This window comes from Podarcis filfolensis (assembly GCF_964270895.1).
Source record: "Podarcis filfolensis genome assembly, chromosome: 1".
In the NCBI taxonomy this organism is placed as follows: domain Eukaryota; kingdom Metazoa; phylum Chordata; class Lepidosauria; order Squamata; family Lacertidae; genus Podarcis; species Podarcis filfolensis.
The window spans coordinates 40,683,893-40,701,342 of record NC_139604.1 but is presented as its reverse complement, the minus strand read 5'-3'; the positions used below and the strand labels follow the sequence as shown (position 1 = coordinate 40,701,342).

General features: G+C 39.1%; 1 protein-coding gene across 3 annotated transcripts; it reads left to right on the top strand.

Annotated features, from left to right (window-relative positions):
* The first annotated feature begins 227 nt into the window (after nucleotides 1–227).
* Nucleotides 228–17,443, top strand: CCNT2 (cyclin T2). Of its 3 annotated transcripts, XM_083582311.1 has the most exons (10): nucleotides 244–517; nucleotides 2,354–2,435; nucleotides 6,080–6,202; nucleotides 7,067–7,127; nucleotides 7,553–7,615; nucleotides 9,844–9,889; nucleotides 12,336–12,499; nucleotides 13,074–13,144; nucleotides 13,786–14,911; nucleotides 15,010–17,443. In XM_083582311.1, the coding sequence occupies exons 1-10, from the start codon at nucleotides 291–293 to the stop codon at nucleotides 15,072–15,074; spliced, it is 2,028 nt and encodes a 675-aa protein (XP_083438437.1). In that variant the 5' UTR covers nucleotides 244–290; the 3' UTR covers nucleotides 15,075–17,443. The 3 variants fall into 3 exon arrangements, 2 of the variants coding, with proteins under 2 accessions (XP_083438437.1, XP_083438436.1); XR_014540978.1 differs by lacking the exon at nucleotides 15,010–17,443 and having other exon boundaries at nucleotides 228–517; nucleotides 9,844–10,205; nucleotides 13,786–14,496; XM_083582310.1 differs by having other exon boundaries at nucleotides 13,786–17,443.
* Nucleotides 17,444–17,450: the final 7 nt, after the last annotated feature.

The window sequence follows — 17,450 nt, the reverse complement described above, 5'->3', positions numbered from 1 at the left end:
GCAAAATCTGAAGACGAGTTGCACCATATCATAGAGAGAGAACAGCCAAAGAGTAACGCGCGCCCTTGCCGACTCTGCGGCTCATTCAGAGTCTATGGACAACTCTATGGTTTCCGGGTGTTGTTGTTTATATATGTATGCATACATAAAGCCGGAGAGGAGCGGAAGCCCCGTGGCTCTTCCTCGCGGGATTCTGAGTTGTCGCGAGAGAGGCCGCGACAGAGGAGGAGGAGGAGTCGGGCGTGCCGGTTGCCGCTGCGGGAGGAGGAGGAGGAGGAAGTGGTTGTGTCATGGCGGCGGCTGTGGCGGGTTCCGGACCTGGCGCGAGTTCAGCGTCGCGCGGGGCTGGCGGAGGGAGCGGAGGCGGAGGCGGCCCGGGGACCCCTCGCTGGTTCTTCAGCCGGGAGCAGCTGGAGAACACGCCGTCTCGCCGCTGCGGCGTCGAGGCCGACAAGGAGCTCTCGTACCGGCAGCAGGCAGCCAACCTCATCCAGGACATGGGCCAGCGCCTCAACGTGTATCCTTCTGGGGCGAAGGCGGCGGGCAGAGGGACGGGGAGTGGTGGTCGCGGGCCTAAAGAGACAGGAAAGACACTCTCCGGCTGCTCCCCACCCCAAGGCCGAGTTTTTCCTCCAGGCAGGCGGCCCCTTTGGGGAGCCGAGGAGGCCTCGCCTGATCTGGCTCCTCCTCCTCCTCCTCCTCCTGGCTCGCCTTTCCCTTCTTCTCCGGCTGAGGGGGTGGGTGGGAGGGAGGCGCCACAGGATCCCCCGGGAGTCGGGGACGGAGGGAGGGTTTTGTTCGGCGGCTGCGTTAACGGCTCGGCGCGATGGCCTTGCAGGCCCCAGATCCTGCTGGCACGGGGTGACCTGTACTGCCTCGTTTGTGTTTGTGTGGCTTGTGAGTTCTGTGCGGGGCTGAAAATGAGGCTTTTTTTGTAGTTGTCGCCCCTTGGCGCAGAGAAAAAGGGGGCCTTTTGAAGTGCAGCCGTCTTGTTTCAGCTTAACTGTTCAGTAATGGCTTTGTGCATACGTGATAGGGTTTCGTCTTCTTAATCTCAGGTTTAGATAGCAAGTTGTTAGTTTAAGCTATGTGGGTTGGTTGTTTTTTTTTTTGGTAAATTGAGAATAATTGAGATAGGTATGAAAAGGAACAGAAGCCTGCCCCTCCCTACACACATTCAAGTGGAGGAGATTTGATGCTTCTCCTAGCATGTGGATTGAGGAGATCACACAGGGCAGCTTTTCCGCAGCCTAGCAAATGCTCCCCCCCCATTCTTGTTCTGAAATAAAATAAAAAATGGTCAAAGTACTGCAAATAGTCCATCATCTCAAAAGGAAAGTTAGGCACTGTAGAATGTATTGGGTGTTCTATACAACGCCTTCAGTTGTCTGAAATCAGGAATGATGACAGGCTTATTCTAAAAACTTTCTTTCTCTGCAGAATTTAGACATAATCACAGATGTTTTAATTATTATTTTTAGCAAGGATAATCTGCTATAATAGGTTGAACAAACATTTCCCCCCATTGGGTATATTAAGTAGTAGGCTAACTTTATCCTCAAACCCACTTTCACAGACTGCAACAAACTTATTACAGTAAAGTTTAATCACCCATCACCAATTTCCTGTAAGTCCTGTGTGGATAACGTTGTGAACCCACTGTGTGTTCTTGTTTGACAAATAAACATTGTCTAAACTTGTGAATATGTGACTGGATGCCTTGATTAGCAACAGCTTTTCTAGATTTACAGTGATGACTTATTTACAGTTTCCTACACTAGGAATACTTGCAGAAAGTTAATCATTTCTAAAACAACAAACTTTGTGTGGCTTTTCCCAACAAACATAATGTAGACTAAAATGTGGAATAATCTGAAAATCTTGAAAGCTTTAGTATACATCTTTGAAAAATATCAACAATGACAACGTACCAACCACCCAGAATGGCTGTGTACAAGTAAAAAAAATAATTAGTATTAATTTAAAAATATGAATAAGTTACAGCCAATGCAGTGTGATTTCAAACACACCATTCCTGATTTTCTGAATTCACCACTCCCAATGAAGCTTCTTGCCCTACATTCCAGCCTTTCTTGCGAGTGGTTTTACCCTTTGGGGGATGGGGGCACAATTCTTTATCTGTGAGCCCTGGACTAGATACAGCCTATTGAAGTTTGGGTTATAAAGTGTGTTCCCCTGTTAATTTAACAGATATTTTAAAGTTATATCTGAATGAAATGAAAATAAATTAGTCTTGTCTTTTACATATTGTGTCTTATGGTTCAATTTAAGCACTTGGAGAGAGAATTCTAATTTGGGTACTTAAACAAAACTTCCTTAACTCTCTCTTTAGATCTCAACTTACAATTAATACCGCAATTGTTTACATGCACAGGTTTTATATGCATCATTCCTTCACAAAATTTAATAGAAATGTAAGTACATCTAAGCCTTTTTTTTTTAGCTTTTATACATCTAAGCCTTTATAAGAACAGTGCTATTTGTGGGATATGTAGCATTTATTTAAAAATTTCTTTGACATTAGTTAGTCTCAGTCTGTTATTTCTGCATGTAAGTAGTCACCTATGGTAAGAGAATCTCATTTATAAAATCTTGTTTACTATTAGTATCTCTTCATGAACTAAAAATGCTGTGCTGATTTTGATTTAGGTGAGTGTGTGTCTTGCTTAGACTCTCCAATGAGTGGATGACCATGGTTAGGGAGATTCTTTCACAGCTCTGTGAGTTAAGAGAGTTTGAATAATTCATGCTCCAATCAGTTCATTTGGGGGGCATTAATGCCAGTGAAGGATGCATGATAGCAGTACTTGGAAGCCATGGGCAGTGTCCAGTATTCCTGTCCCTTTAATACAAGACATGTCCACTTGTGAGGTGAAACTTTTCCCTGTGCGCCCCCCCCCCCGAAAATCTCCAGAAGTTCTGCTTACAGAATGTTGGATACAACACCAGCTGCTTATAAACTGGAGTGGAGTTTGTGGTTCATAATGAAATTGGAACCTGATAGACCTGTGCCAATGTGCCTTGTAAGCTGCAGTCTCTCATGTCCTCCAGAAACTAACAAGAGCCTTAAAGGTATTTCTAAAAAGTTCAGTAATGAAATTTCTTTACAAATGTAATTAGCATAAACACAGTGGGAGTTTATTGTAAGTAAGTGCCCCTTATCTAATTTTGTATCGTTTGGAGTGGATAATGAATGCTTACATTTTTGTAATGAGTGATAAAATGCAGTATTTTTGAAACTGGGATATAAGAAATAAAAACGCTGTAGTGTTGAACATGGATCCAAAGTAGTGCATACACATGAAGCAGTTGTGTGCATAGCTGCAGTTTTGTTGTAGTTATTGTGGCCATACAGTCATACCTTGGTTCTTGAGCTTAATCCGTTCCGGAAGTCCATTCAACTCCTGAAATGGTTTGAAAACCAAGGTGCGGTTTCCGATTGGCTGCAGGAGCTTCCTGCATTCAAGTGGAAGCCATGTTGGACATTTGGCTTCCGAAAAATATTTGAAAACCAGAACACTTCCGGGTTTTTGGCATTTGGGAGCCAATATGTACGAGTACCAAGGCGTTCAGGAGCCAAGGTACGACTGTACTTGCATAGACAAGCTATTGATATTGCCAGGGTAGAAAGAAAACCCTGGTTGTAAATGTGGCTTGTCATTTCTACAAGCAAGTTCCCCCTTTGCTTGCAGCCAAGGTGCTGAATATGGTGCTCTGACCAAGAGTCTAGTTTCTGGTATTATTCTTGCTTTGTTATTCCAGCAATCATAGGTTTTGTTTAGTCAGCTTGTTGGCAGCTTATGTAGCTTAGAAACTTCAGGACACCTAGACAAAGTACTTCTGTCTTCTGTAATAGCCAGAAATGGTCATGGTTTGGAGACAGATGCTCACACAGGCTAGATGTTGCAGATGGAGCTTGATGGTTATAGGTAGCATCCTTCTCTTGCTGATAGTGTGTGTTAGCCATATTAAGAGGACTTAAATTTTGCTTTAAGAAACATAGACTGTTTGGTTGAAATAGTACAAACACAGTAGGAAACTGTGATTCTAATACTGTTTTTTTCCTATTTTTCACTGCTACTGAATAGATTCTATGATTATTCTGATAAATAGCTGTAATGTAAACAGTGTATCCCATAAGGATTCATTAGTGTTAGATATTCTTTAAAAGCGTTTGGACATGATACTACTTGTGGCTAAATTTTGTTATAAAAGTCTTTTTTTTAGGACAAAAGAGAAAATGCAGTAAATGGGCAGAAGATATTACTGTTTTGCAAGGAACTTTAGCAGGCTGCCATGCTTTAATATCTTGGAGAAACTGTAAACATTGGTGGCAGAATGCTAATTGCTAAATAACTTTAGGATCCAAGTATGGACAAATCAGTTGCTTAGAGCACTACTTGGGGTAAAGGGGAACAGAATTAAAACTTTGTAAAGGCTTGATATATCATACATTCACAAATTCTGGAAAGCATCTGGTGGGACACTTTAAGGAAGGGAATTGTACAGTTCAGATACCATCACCAAAAATATGCTTGTTTGAGGTTAGATATGTTCACTTCATATGATGGCAGCACCAAGGGCAACATCTCTTCTGCTGATTTTGACTCCTTGCAGGGAGGGGGCAGTATTTTTGAGAAGGTGCTTTCGAAAGCAGTCTTGACTCAGGTTCAAATGTCAAGAACTGTACTTTCCATATTCTCGAACAACCTGGTGCCCTTAAGATGTGCTTGGACAACAATTCCCATCAACTATGCTGGGGGTGGGTGGGATTGATGTTCAAACACCTAGCTGGCACTAAGTTGGCAAATGTAGGCCTGGACACAAACCAACACTGGAATTCATGAGTAAATGATATCACCAACTCCCAGCGACTGACCATTTTGTGCTGCTGCACCCTAGGCCATCTGAGGTTTCTGTTCAGTGCCCAGTGGCAGCCACACTTCAAAGAGCATTATAGTAGTTGAGATAAGTTGCCATGCTCTGTGTGACTGTGACAGTGACAGATACTTAGTCTCAATGTGTAGAGCTGGCATATCAGCCAAAACTGATGTGCTGCATTCCTAGCCACAGCTCCATGTGGACATTCAAAAGCAGTGTTGGGTGAAGACAAATTCTTGAGTGTGACTTCCTTAAATTTTGGAATTGTTCCTAAGCCCTGATCAATAAAACTGCCCAGTGTCAATATGTGATACTTATCTGGGTTGCTCACACCCACCTAGGCCCTCACTGAGCCTAAGCAACCAAGCAAGAACATCATTGGCATGCCTGATGCAAACAGAATGGGAAAACAGAGCTGAGTGCCATTAGCAAACTAATGACTCCATGCCCCCATACCCATGGTGAACTCATCTAATGATTTATTATAGATATTAAAAGATAAGATAGAACCCTGTGGAACTCCACAAGATAACTCACCTGAGGCAGTCCAGGAGTTTTGTGTACCATCATTTGGAGCCTTCTTGTTCAGTAGGAGCTGAATCACACCCTACCTTGGCACTATCTCCTTGCCCACAACAGTGATCTAAAATGATTGAAAGCTCTCCTGTACTAGGGAGTACATGAGAATTGGCAGGGTCATGCTCCCTATCTTTTTGATATATAGATCATCCACAGTTGTATTGGTTGCCTTGGTTTAAATCATAGCATACCTTTGAGGGGAGGACTAGCATAATTAGAGAATGGGTTGAGCAATTAACACCATGTCTAATTGACAAAAATAGTCACACCTCAAACTTTGGTTCAAATAACAATTGGCTGCAAGACGAAGCAGTTGCACCCTCTCACCTGTTGCATTGAAACAGTAGAAATGAAGATAAATACATATTGGCAATCTTTGCTGCATAGGATATTAAACACTTTCAGTAAGTCTTGTGCTTTCATTGATTCTATAAAGGCTATTTCAGGAAAAGTGCTGCATTCTAATATTTCTAGATGGCAGAACTTCCACAAGGCTTTATCACTCTTGTTTTAAGATTTACCCATTTGTTAGAGATAACTAATCTTATGGGAGATGTGTTGCAACATTGTTCTGACTGAAGCATTTTTTGTTTGACAGATTATATCTCCTACTGCATTATTTTTGGCTGCAAAAGTGGAAGAACAGCCACGAAAACTCGAACATGTTATCAAAGTAGCACATGCTTGCCTTCATCATCAAGAGCTGGACACAAAGAGTGATGTACGTACACATTAGTCTTCATAAAGCATAACTGACACTTTAAAAGACTGCCAGGTTTTTCCTTTAGTCTTGGCAGAATTGTAAGCTGCGTTGTTCCTTCCCATTGCATATTTGAATTCACAGATAATACATTTCTACTTAATATTAAATGATATTAAATGCAGCCTGTCCTAATAGTTTGAAATCAAAATAACTTTTTTAATTGGAAAAAAAATGTTTCTTCCAACTGGGGAAAAATGCTTGTTTTTTGCTTTATTGGCAGATTTTGCCATATTACACATTTTTTCTACTTCCCTCCGATGACCATCTCTTCTCATAAAATATTAAGCTATTCAAACATTATGTTGTCCATCTCACCTCTACATGCAATGAGAGCAGGAGTCTCAATGTGCCTCCTTCCTTCCTGTATTGAGCTCCTTTCAAAACTTAAACTGGGTGTTGTGCATTTATTTAAGCACTTTGCAGGTTAGGGACATATACAAACAACATACTCTGTTCAAGCATTGCCTTTTCATACAGTTGAGGGGAACATAAAAATGTTGAGAAGAGGGTTCGAACCCAGGAGCCATTTCTGATCTCACTATGCTTAGAGGTAAGAAAGGGAAATAAATGTCTGAACATCCCCAATATTGCTATGCATATTAGAGACAACTGTTGTAATGAGACTAATCAGAACTGTGTGTTTTAAGACATCATGAAAGAAACAAAAGCATGAGAGAAAATAGTTTCTTGCTGTCTTGGTGACTGTGATGTGTACCCCAAAATAAGTGTTGATAGCCAATCAGTTTATTTGGTATATACTTTGGTATTATTAACTTGTTAAAGTTGCTGTATTGATGCTTCAGCATTTTTCTTTATTATTAGGCATACCTTCAGCAGGCCCAAGAGCTGGTTATACTTGAAACAATAATGCTTCAAACTTTAGGTAAGTATATTAAATGTATATATGATATTCTTAAAGCAACTGTATAGCCAATAATATCTTCACATTATAGTGTAGTTCCAGTAATAGAATACTTACATATTTGATTGATGGACACACAACATACTTATTAGGAGAAATCTGATCATAGAAGCCATTTTATTCTTGTCTTTTCACCATGTTTATAGCCTGTCCTTTCAGAGTTAATCTAGTATAACCACACTTACTGCAATAAATGTACACATAGTAACTAAGCAGTATAACTGCTTGCATTTTTTTAAAAAAACATTCAATGCAAGTACCCTAAACTTACTTTAGTAGTTCATTATGAGATTATTACTCACTTGAAAGAAACATGACCCCAGGTACTTTTAAATTTATGGACATATATAATGTAAGTTTGTGAAATAACACATTTAATTTTTCAGGTTTTGAGATTACCATTGAGCATCCACACACAGATGTTGTGAAATGTACGCAGTTAGTGAGAGGTCAGTAACAATTTAACTGATTCTTTCCCTACATCTCTGTAGGAAGGTGGTGTGACTTACTAAAACTGTTTCTGGAGTATTACTTCTGCTGTGAGTAAATCACTACTAGGTTTTGTTTTTACCTGGATCTATAAAGGATATGTAGATTATAAGTTGTGTGGTGTGTTTTTAAAGTAAAAATTGGCCCTCCAGGTACATATTTCGTAGATATTGCTGATACGGGTGATTTTGCTGTAAGATGATCAGAGAATAAGGTAGACATCCATATACAATCAATGGAATTGGGGATAAAGGATTTTTCTTTTTGCAAAGCAAGGCAGATAACAGGCCATAGATGGAAATTATTAAGTACTTGCAATACATAGTTGCTTTTGAAGCATTGGTCAGTTTTCACAGCATTAACTGTTCTGACTCTCTTTTCCCTTTCTAGATCTGCAAATACTTTTCTCCTAGGCCTCCCATCTTATTCAATTGTAATATATTTATTTTTATTCTTTCTTTTTAATGAGGTAGACCTGCCTAATTTCTGGACCGCATATGGATTAAATGATGTGTCACACTCATAGTGAGAACTGAGCCAAGGTTCCCTGAATTTTAAACAATTGTGGGCAACCTTTTTCTGTCTGGGGCTATATTCCTTCTGAGTAGTCTATGGTAGGTAGCGTTGGAGTAAAAAATGTATGGACCTAGTACCAGAAGTGGGAGGAGGCACTCATTTTTCTTTCTGCAGCACCCCCACTCCCCACATTTTGTCCTCCTTTCTAGCTCCATGAAATTAAGCCAAGGACTCCCAGGCTGCTGACTCCTGGTTTTTCTTTTTCTTTTTTAAGTTGTACTTGCCTGAAAACGAATGGCTAGAATTAAGATGCTATGGTAATACCTTAAAAAGTGGTTGTTTTTTTAGGTGACTATTATTTTAAATTAGAAGAATTTAGCAAGACAGCATTATATACAATGGCTTTTGCATCTGTTTCCTCAGTCTTTCTGATCCATCAGTTTATTCGAATTTGCTGGTCACCATCTTACAAACATTGATAGCCTATAAGAAGGTCTTTATCTGCTTCCATACTTTCACATACATTATTTTAAAAAGTTCATCATCTGAAAAAGTGCAGGTGAAGAAGACAGTTGTTTGCGAAAGCGCAGTTTAGTCTCTCTTTACCTTGTGAATTTTGAAGAAGCAGTTCTTTATCCCAAGCAGTTCTTTATCCCAACACTGCCACCACCTTTCAAAGGGGCAGGATTGGAGAATACATGATCAGAAATCTTCTTTTAGTGTTGTGACATCAACATTTGACAAATTAAAAGAACTACAGTGGTACCTTGGTTTACGAACTTAATCCATTCCGGAAGTCCGTTCTTAAACCGAGGCGCGCTTTCCCTAATGAGGACTCCCACTGCCAGTGCCCTTCCAGTGTTTGGATTCCCTTCTCAGACCGAGGTAGAGTTTTCAAACCAAGACACTATTTTCGGTTTTGCGGAGTTTGTAAACCAAATTGTTCTTAAATCGAGGTACCACTGTAATGACATCCTACAATATAAGTGGGGAGCCTCCAGCCTGTGGGCCAGTCTTGGTCTGCCAGAGCATCCAGTTTGGCCTGTAAGCCGTTTTCCCCAAACCATGCCCACCTCTCTAGTGGACAGGTGCTGCTGTGAGCTGTCTTCCTTAAAGGGTCAGCAGTGCTAAAGCAAAGATGGAAAAATCTGTACATCATCAACATAATGTTACGCTGAGTTTCTAGGTTGGCTGACACTGAGGGCCGCCTCCTTTTGCTAGAGTAATGGTGATGGCAGGGTGAAAAACTGGTGGTGACCACTGAAAACTATAGAGAATCAGATGTTTTTTTGCTGACCTCCAGCTTCATTTTTATTGGCAAGATGGAGGTCATCTATGATTTACTTAGAGCAAACCTATTAGTAGTTGAGTTGTAAGGCTCAGGCTATGAAGACAATTTGAATTACCTCAAAACATATTAGTTGAATTAGTTTGAAGTGCTGGCTAGCTTGTTGTGTTGCTTTGATTAAATAAATAAATTCATGTTTCAAGAAACCTTGTAGCAGAGTTAGTTTGAAGAGTAGCTGAGTAAACACAAACTTTGCCTTGGCAATGGCTTGCATTGTGTTCATTTGCAAGTGGGCCGCTTGTGTTATCTTCACATAGAAAGCATTTTAGTTTGGGGAATTAACTATACTGGTGTCTAATTTCATTGTTTCTTTTTTTCTTACAGCAAGCAAGGATTTGGCACAGACATCCTATTTCATGGCTACCAACAGGTTGTTATCCTGAACCTCTTTGTTGCACTGTTGTAGCACACTATAGCTTCCTTTACTGCAGGGTCCCCTACCTGTGTCGAACCCTTGTTGCAACAGGCGACTGGGCCATCTACTGTGGTGGTACCTTCCTGTCTGCAGTGCGGTGTATTGTACAAGGGCCTAATGGCACAAAGGGGTTAAATGCACGATGTGAAGTGTAGTGGTGCTTTCTGGTGACTTTTTCTCGATTGTGAGTGCATAAGTCTAAAAATGGTAGCCTGAATAGCAGCTAAAGATTACAGAGAGATAAACTTAACCTAGAAATCCGAGCATCTTGGTAAGTACAAAGCTGTTTCTAGTTTACCCTTGTAGTTAATGGCATTTTTTTCTTAATGAAAATAAAATAGCATTGTTTTTTCTAAAAAGAAATCAAACAACAGCTGTAGTAAAAAAAAAAAGCTTTTGTTACAGCTACATTAGAACTAGCCTATTTAGCAGTGCAGAAGCTGGCTAGTTCAGTGCAGAAGCTGGCTAGTTCTTTAACATATTTGTGTGGGAAAAAAGCTCTACTATTAATTGGTCAGAAATGACCTCTGGCCAGTAGGTTTGCAGTTTTCAGTAAAATTGATAGTTGGAAGAGAGATGTAAATAAATTTCAAGTGTTCAGGAAAGTGCCCAGATGACATTTGCATGGAAAAATTGTGGGTTTAAAAAAATATCTGCTGGCCTAAGCAAAGCCTTGGTCTTGACTGCTCCTCTCAACTACTGCGTGGTTGGGAGGAGGAGTAAACAGTGTTTAGTTGTTATTTCCCCAATTCCTGTCTTGTTAACTGATTTAAAATAAGCTTGAGTCATGACCACTGGTTTGAAGTTGTCTTATTTTGTTATTAATCATTAGATTTTAATTCACAGTTCATGGTTCATAGATAAAGACCAGTCAGGAATTGGGGGAAGTGACACTATATCCTGATTTATTATTTCTCCTGGCTGTGTGATAGGGATTTTATCAGTATGTTAACCAGCCTAGTCATTAATTTTATAGAAAAAAGTAGACTTTGCAAAAAGGAGATAGGTTAATTTGTATTCTGATGCACAGTTCCAGCCTTGGAGAGAGCAAGAAAGCCAGAGGCAAAAGAGAGGAAAACAGGTTTAACTTATGTGAAGCGGATATGAAATGGAATGGTGAAAGAAGACGACTTTATAAATAATATCTAAGAGTTAAACTTAAATGGAGAGAACATTAGGACATTAGAGAGACATTAGGGATATAACTCAGACATTGGTTTGATTGAATGAAATAAAAAGAGTGAGCAGAAGCCTACAGTAAACAGGGTAATGGAGAATATAAATGAGGGTTTAGAAGGGGGAAATGATGAATTTTGAAAATATGTAAGCAAAAATCTGAAGACCTGGGAAGAGATCCATTGTGTGGCAAGGATACAGGAAATAATGATCTCCCCTCAAAGTGATATTGTTAAGAGGGTTTGAGGAGATGAAGGGAACTAAATGCCTATGTTATTCTGGCTTGCAGTTTGAATGATTAATTATGAACTGATTATGGTGTGGAGAAAAGAAAGGAGCATGTGATTTTAAGCTCATTGTGTTGGATCCAGAGATAATAAAAGTGGAACTCTGCTCATGCAGCAGGGCTTTCCAGGATCCACCCCACCACCATCACCTCAAGCCAATCCTAAGGCACAGTGGACCCTATGAAACAGCTTGGGATAGGCCACTGAAGGTTGCAGTAGACAAGGAAATGAGAGGAATTGGGTGGGGCTGCCTTGATTAAATGGAATTGTTTTTCTGCTTAAATCTCTGGATCTAGGACATAGTTAGTGTAAATATGCACATAATCAAATATTTGTTTAATAAGTACTTGCTAGGGCGGACACACTTGTTAGAATGAATATCTTTTCATTAGCTCAAATTTCAAATCAATGCTAGAACATGGAATTGCCACAGTTGTGTTGCTTCCAGCTAGAATTTTTTACTTGATCATGACTCGGTTGACTTCACTAATGCAAACTATGTTGCAGGCTGGACTGGCAGGGATTTCATTTTCCCCCTACATGTTGCTTTACACGTTACTTCACTAACTTTCAAAATGAAACATACATTACAATGCCATAAAATTTGAAGAAGTATATTTTTGCAGAAATATTGATATTTATGAATGCTAATATTTTGATTTCCTTGTGTATTAAGTTCCTGTACTGCTGGAAGAACAGAATACTGTAGTAGTTCTTCCATTTTATCAGCAGAAACAGATCTAAATTATTGTGTATGAATACCTGTATGTTTTGGTTTTTAATATAAAGTCCCAAAGTTGTACATTAAAAGAAACCAAACATTTATAGCTTAATAATATATACCTTGAATACTGTGGTGATAAGTGCTCTCTTCTTGTTTTTTGTTCTTTTCCATGTTTGACGTTTGTTCTTCCATTGTGAAACATTTCCAACTACAGTCTGCACCTTACTACATTTTGTCTTCAATACAAACCAACTGTGATAGCATGTGTCTGTATACATTTGGCTTGCAAGTGGTCCAACTGGGAGATTCCAGTATCAACTGATGGAAAGCATTGGTGGGAATATGTAGATCCTTCTGTTACTTTAGAATTACTTGATGGTAAGTAAAATCTGTTTTCCTTTATTCTTTTATTTAAATTTGTGTTTCTAGTTATTTTGTTTGTGACATTCCTGTTAACCTTTACCATGATGGCTAAAAAGGCACTTATCCAGCAGTTACCTGCAGACTAGGTTTTTACCATTTCAGTATGTAATGCAAGTTTCTTTTATTATAGCTTCATCCATGCTGAATGTTAACACTTTTTTAAAAATGCTGCCTTTTAAAAATAATGCTACATTTACTGTTTTGGGTGTGGGTGTGTATTTACCAGGGTGGATCACGCTGGAGGTTTATACTGAGGAGTGGCATTAAAATATATTGTATTCCCCCCATTACTTTTTAAATCCCCCCTCCCCCCCCCAAAAAAGTATCTTAAGCAGTGACTTAGAAAACTAGTTTCAGGCATATGTAAGGTTCTTTTGATTGAATAGATAGCCACTTCGGGTGGGGTTTACAATCAAGTGGTATTCTATATAAATTTTGTTAAGTCTAGTCATTAAAAAGTGCTGACAGTTGCTAATAGGAATTGAGCTAGTTATTTAGATGTTTCACTTAATTTTGTTTTCATTCACAGAGCTGACACATGAGTTTCTTCAGATACTGGAGAAAACTCCCAATAGATTAAAGAGGATTCGAAATTGGAGGGTAAGAGATTGTTGTGGTAAAGAAACTGCCTCATCTATACTATATGTAAGCATCTGCTGATCTGCTTTCAGCTTTGTTGAAAGCCAGCATCCAACCTATCACTTGCTAGGTGAATTTTGATGTTCCAGTAATTTAACCAATAAAATCTTCATTATAACAACTATAAAACAGTTGTGAAAATGACATGTAGTAAGCTAGACCCAGAGTTACCCTACCACAAATGGTAGCATCTTAAGTCGAGATGAGGCTTCCACTTGAGGAAAGGAGAGGGGAAGTGATATTTGCCAATTTCCCTTTTGTTGTATCCTCACACTGTTCTAGAGGGTCTTCTAACCCGAACAGGTGTTTAGGATGTGCAGAGTAAAGGAGGAATTTATGTTAATCATCTCCCCCAGCAGAAGTTTGCATAAAGGAAATTTTAATCCAAGTGAGTATTTTTTTTTTATTTAGCCAACTGATGTTCAAAAACACTGAGCTTTTGAGCTCAGTGTTCTTTGTCAAGGTTCAGAGTAAAATAACTAATTGCAGTTGCATCATGTTCTTCAGTTTTGGAACTGAGTAGCTTCTACTGACTGCCAGATGTATTTGTAGATGTTACACTTCAGATTATGTCCTAATTTTACACTTTTATCCTTGTGTAGGCTAATCAGGCTGCAAGGAAACCTAAAGGAGATGGTCAGGCATCCGATAACTCCCTTCTTGGTTCATCTTTGGTTCAGAATTCCATTTTAGTAGATGCTGTTGCTGGTGTATCTGCAAATGCAACTTTCCAAAAACCATCTGCATCCACATTTCCTGCCCCAGTTCATCTGAACTCAGGAAGTATCTCTGTTCAAGATAGTCAAGAAAATCTGGCAATACTGGCCACAGGAATGCCAGGTTCTTCTTACAGTCTGTCAGCACATCAAGAGTGGCCTCAGCACCAAGATCAAACAAGGACAGAACAGATGTATTCTCAGAAACCAGATACTTCACTGTCTGGTGGACAGTTCAACATAAACTTTCAACCAGGCACTTCATTGCAGTTACATTCAGGATTACATCACAGAGCTGACAAACTCTCTGAGCATTCTACTGTGCACAAACCGGGAAACAAATACCATGGGCAGGTGACATCTGCACCTGTAATAATGCCTCAGAAAATGTCGTTGGATAAATACAGAGAGAAACGCAAGCTAGAAACCCTCGAACTGGATGTAAGAGAACACTATATGGGCCCCGAACAGCAATACAAAAAGCACACTCAACCCCAAGCAACAAGTAGCAGTTCTGTAACTTCCCCTATTAAAATGAAAATTCCCATTACAAATGCAGAGAAGCCTGAAAAACACATGCCTGACAAAAAGGAAAAAGGCGGGTCACTCAAATTGCGGATACCCATTCCACCCACAGAAAAGAACTCGAGCAAAGAAGATCTGAAAATGAAAATCAAAGTCGCTTCCTCAGAAAGGCATAGCTCATCAGATGAGGGCAGTGGGAAAAGCAAGCACTCTAGTCCCCATGTTAACAAGGAAAAGCACAAGGAACATTCCATAAACCGGCATCATGGTAGCAGTCATAAGCATTCCCATTCCCATACTGGTGGCAGTAGTAGTGGTGGCACTAAACATAGTAGTGATGGATTAACGCCAGCTGTTCTGAGGAGTCCTGTTGGCTTGAGCAGTGATGCCAATTCCTCTAGTTCCGGCTCTTCAAGAAAGAGGCTGTACATCAATGATGCTTCTCACAACCATCACTCCAAAATGAGCAAAAGTTCCAAAAGTTCAGGTAGTTCATCTAGTTCTTCCTCTGTTAAGCAGTATGTATCCTCTCTCAACTCTGTTTTTAACCTTCCCTTACCCCCTCCTCCCCCTGTCGCATACCAGGTGGGCTACGGACATCTCAGCACCCTCGTGAAACTGGACAAGAACCCTGTGGAGAACGGTCCTGATGCCAGTCACGAGTACAGTACAAACAGCCAGCATATGGACTACAAAGACACATTCGACATGCTGGATTCACTGTTAAGTGCCCAAGGAATGAATATGTAACCAGTTGCTTTGGTCCCTTTCTCCTTTTTTTATTTAAGAATATTAGAATGGAAACCTTCATAAGCGCAACCCCAGCAGTTGCTGCCCTACTTTATATAGATATATATATATATAAATATATATAATATATGTAAGTGCTGCTTTATCCTTCACTCTGAGAAGAAGAGGTATAGTAAATGAGCCTATCTCCACATACGATAGTGTTATAAATACTGTAAATGACTTGGAAGGTGCAAAAAATCACAGTATTTTCCACAAACACAGATGAGAACAGTAGGTTTGAATGGCTGCTCTTAGCTGTATGGAATGCCTCGCACATTGATTATTTATAACTGAATATGCCAGCCACAGTTTTTGTTGCTTAGTTTATGAATGAGTGTATTTTTTTTAATGTGTATTTATACTGTATGTATGATTTGCATGTTTCAAAGAAGGGATATGTAAAGTATACTGACAAATGTTTACAACAAAAGTGGAGAGAAATGTACATACATTTTTGTATGTTTAGATAAACCATAAATACTCAGGATTGGAGCTGCTTGTAAGTATGACAAATATACATAACTTTCCCCCCTTGTATCAAAGTCAATCAGAAATATAAATAAAAGTGGCACTTCCTGTTAAACTGTAGGCCTTATTGGGAGCCACTTCCTGAGAGCACTTCACTCATTGGGGATCATGTACCAAGTGTGGATGGATGGTCAGCCACAACACAGTATCTCCAGTGAGGCAATGTGAAAACTGCTCAGGCCTCCATTTGTAGTTTTTTTTTAATTAGAAAAACAAACCCAAGTTGACTGCTGAAATGTCAGTAGCTTTCAGAAGGGGAAGCAAAAATAAAGTTTATATAATCTTTTTGATGTGAAAGTGCATTTAAATGTTTGGCTTGATGCAGTAATAGAGACACAGAGCTGTTAATAATGGTTATATAGATTAACGTGATTTAAGAACTGAAATACGTAAACGTATAGTGAAATTAGTAAGTTTTTTAAAAAACTTAAGTTATTAGTGAACAGGGATCACTGTTTTCCATTAGCATTTCATACAGACAGCCACGTTTTGAATTTAAAAAAAAAAGTGTGTTATGTGAGTGAAATGCCATATTTCTTTTACAGGTGGAATACTATCTTTGCAATAAATACAATTATTGGTATCCCAACTTTTCCCTTATCTCAGACAATAAAAGAACTGTCACGTATGCTACGTGAATTGTACTTGTGATTGTAATAACAAAACTGGAGTTTTTTTCAGCTCTGAATAATCACTCGCCAATTAAACCACTAGTATACATTTTTATGGCTGTAAGTGTCATATTACTGTTTTCATTCACCTGCCTTTTTTAAACAATTGATGATCGTAGTGAATGTTGATGGGTTTTTGTTAAAAGCCGCTGTCCCATTTTACCAGCTAACCCTAAGTGCATGGAATTTACCTCAGCATAAATTCAGTACAGTAGCAAGTGTTACTTACTGGGTATTTAATGTAAAGATTTTATTAAGTTATCCTCGTGTCTGAGAGGGATTCACTATTTGGAAACATCTGTTCTTGCACAGTTTATGCTCTAATTGGTTATAAACACTTCAGCAGCAAATCTGAAGTTTAAACCCCGTTAGCTACACTAAGCTAAGTGTTTTAGATAATTGTTGAGCATGTATCCAATTTGTAGTTACGGTATAATGTAACTACTTGTGCATCAATTACTATGTAATATTCAGTCGCCAGTAATGCAAAACTTTGTACTACATACTTGAAGACGTTTATTTGAATTATGGGTGTCTTTTTTAAACACTTCTTGAACATGGACACTATGAATAATGTATCTTCAGATTTTAATCTAGTCCTTAGCCCTTCACAGTCTGCCTCATCCAAAACTGTTAACTTCTTCACCCTTGTAACTTTTTACATTGAAAGAATATTTCTTAAAACCCTGTATTGTGAAACTTGATCCTGCATTGTTGCATATTTTTTAGCCTTTTTAGACTTTATTCGCTACCTCATCCATGCTATTAAATCCTGAAGAATTTTTGCCATACGGTGTAAGCAAGATTAAAATGTCTTAAATTGTGATTCCCAGTAGGAAGAAGACAAACAGTAAATGTTTACTTTAAATAAAATTTATTTACAAAGCCTCATAGTATTTGCTTACAAGCTTGTAGCTTTGCCTTGGAATGCTTTTTACCCATTACTACATGAGGATTTAATGGATACATGTTACAAGACAGATAAATATCCTAATAAACATACAGCTCTTGTCTTACCTTTGCAGAAATCCATAA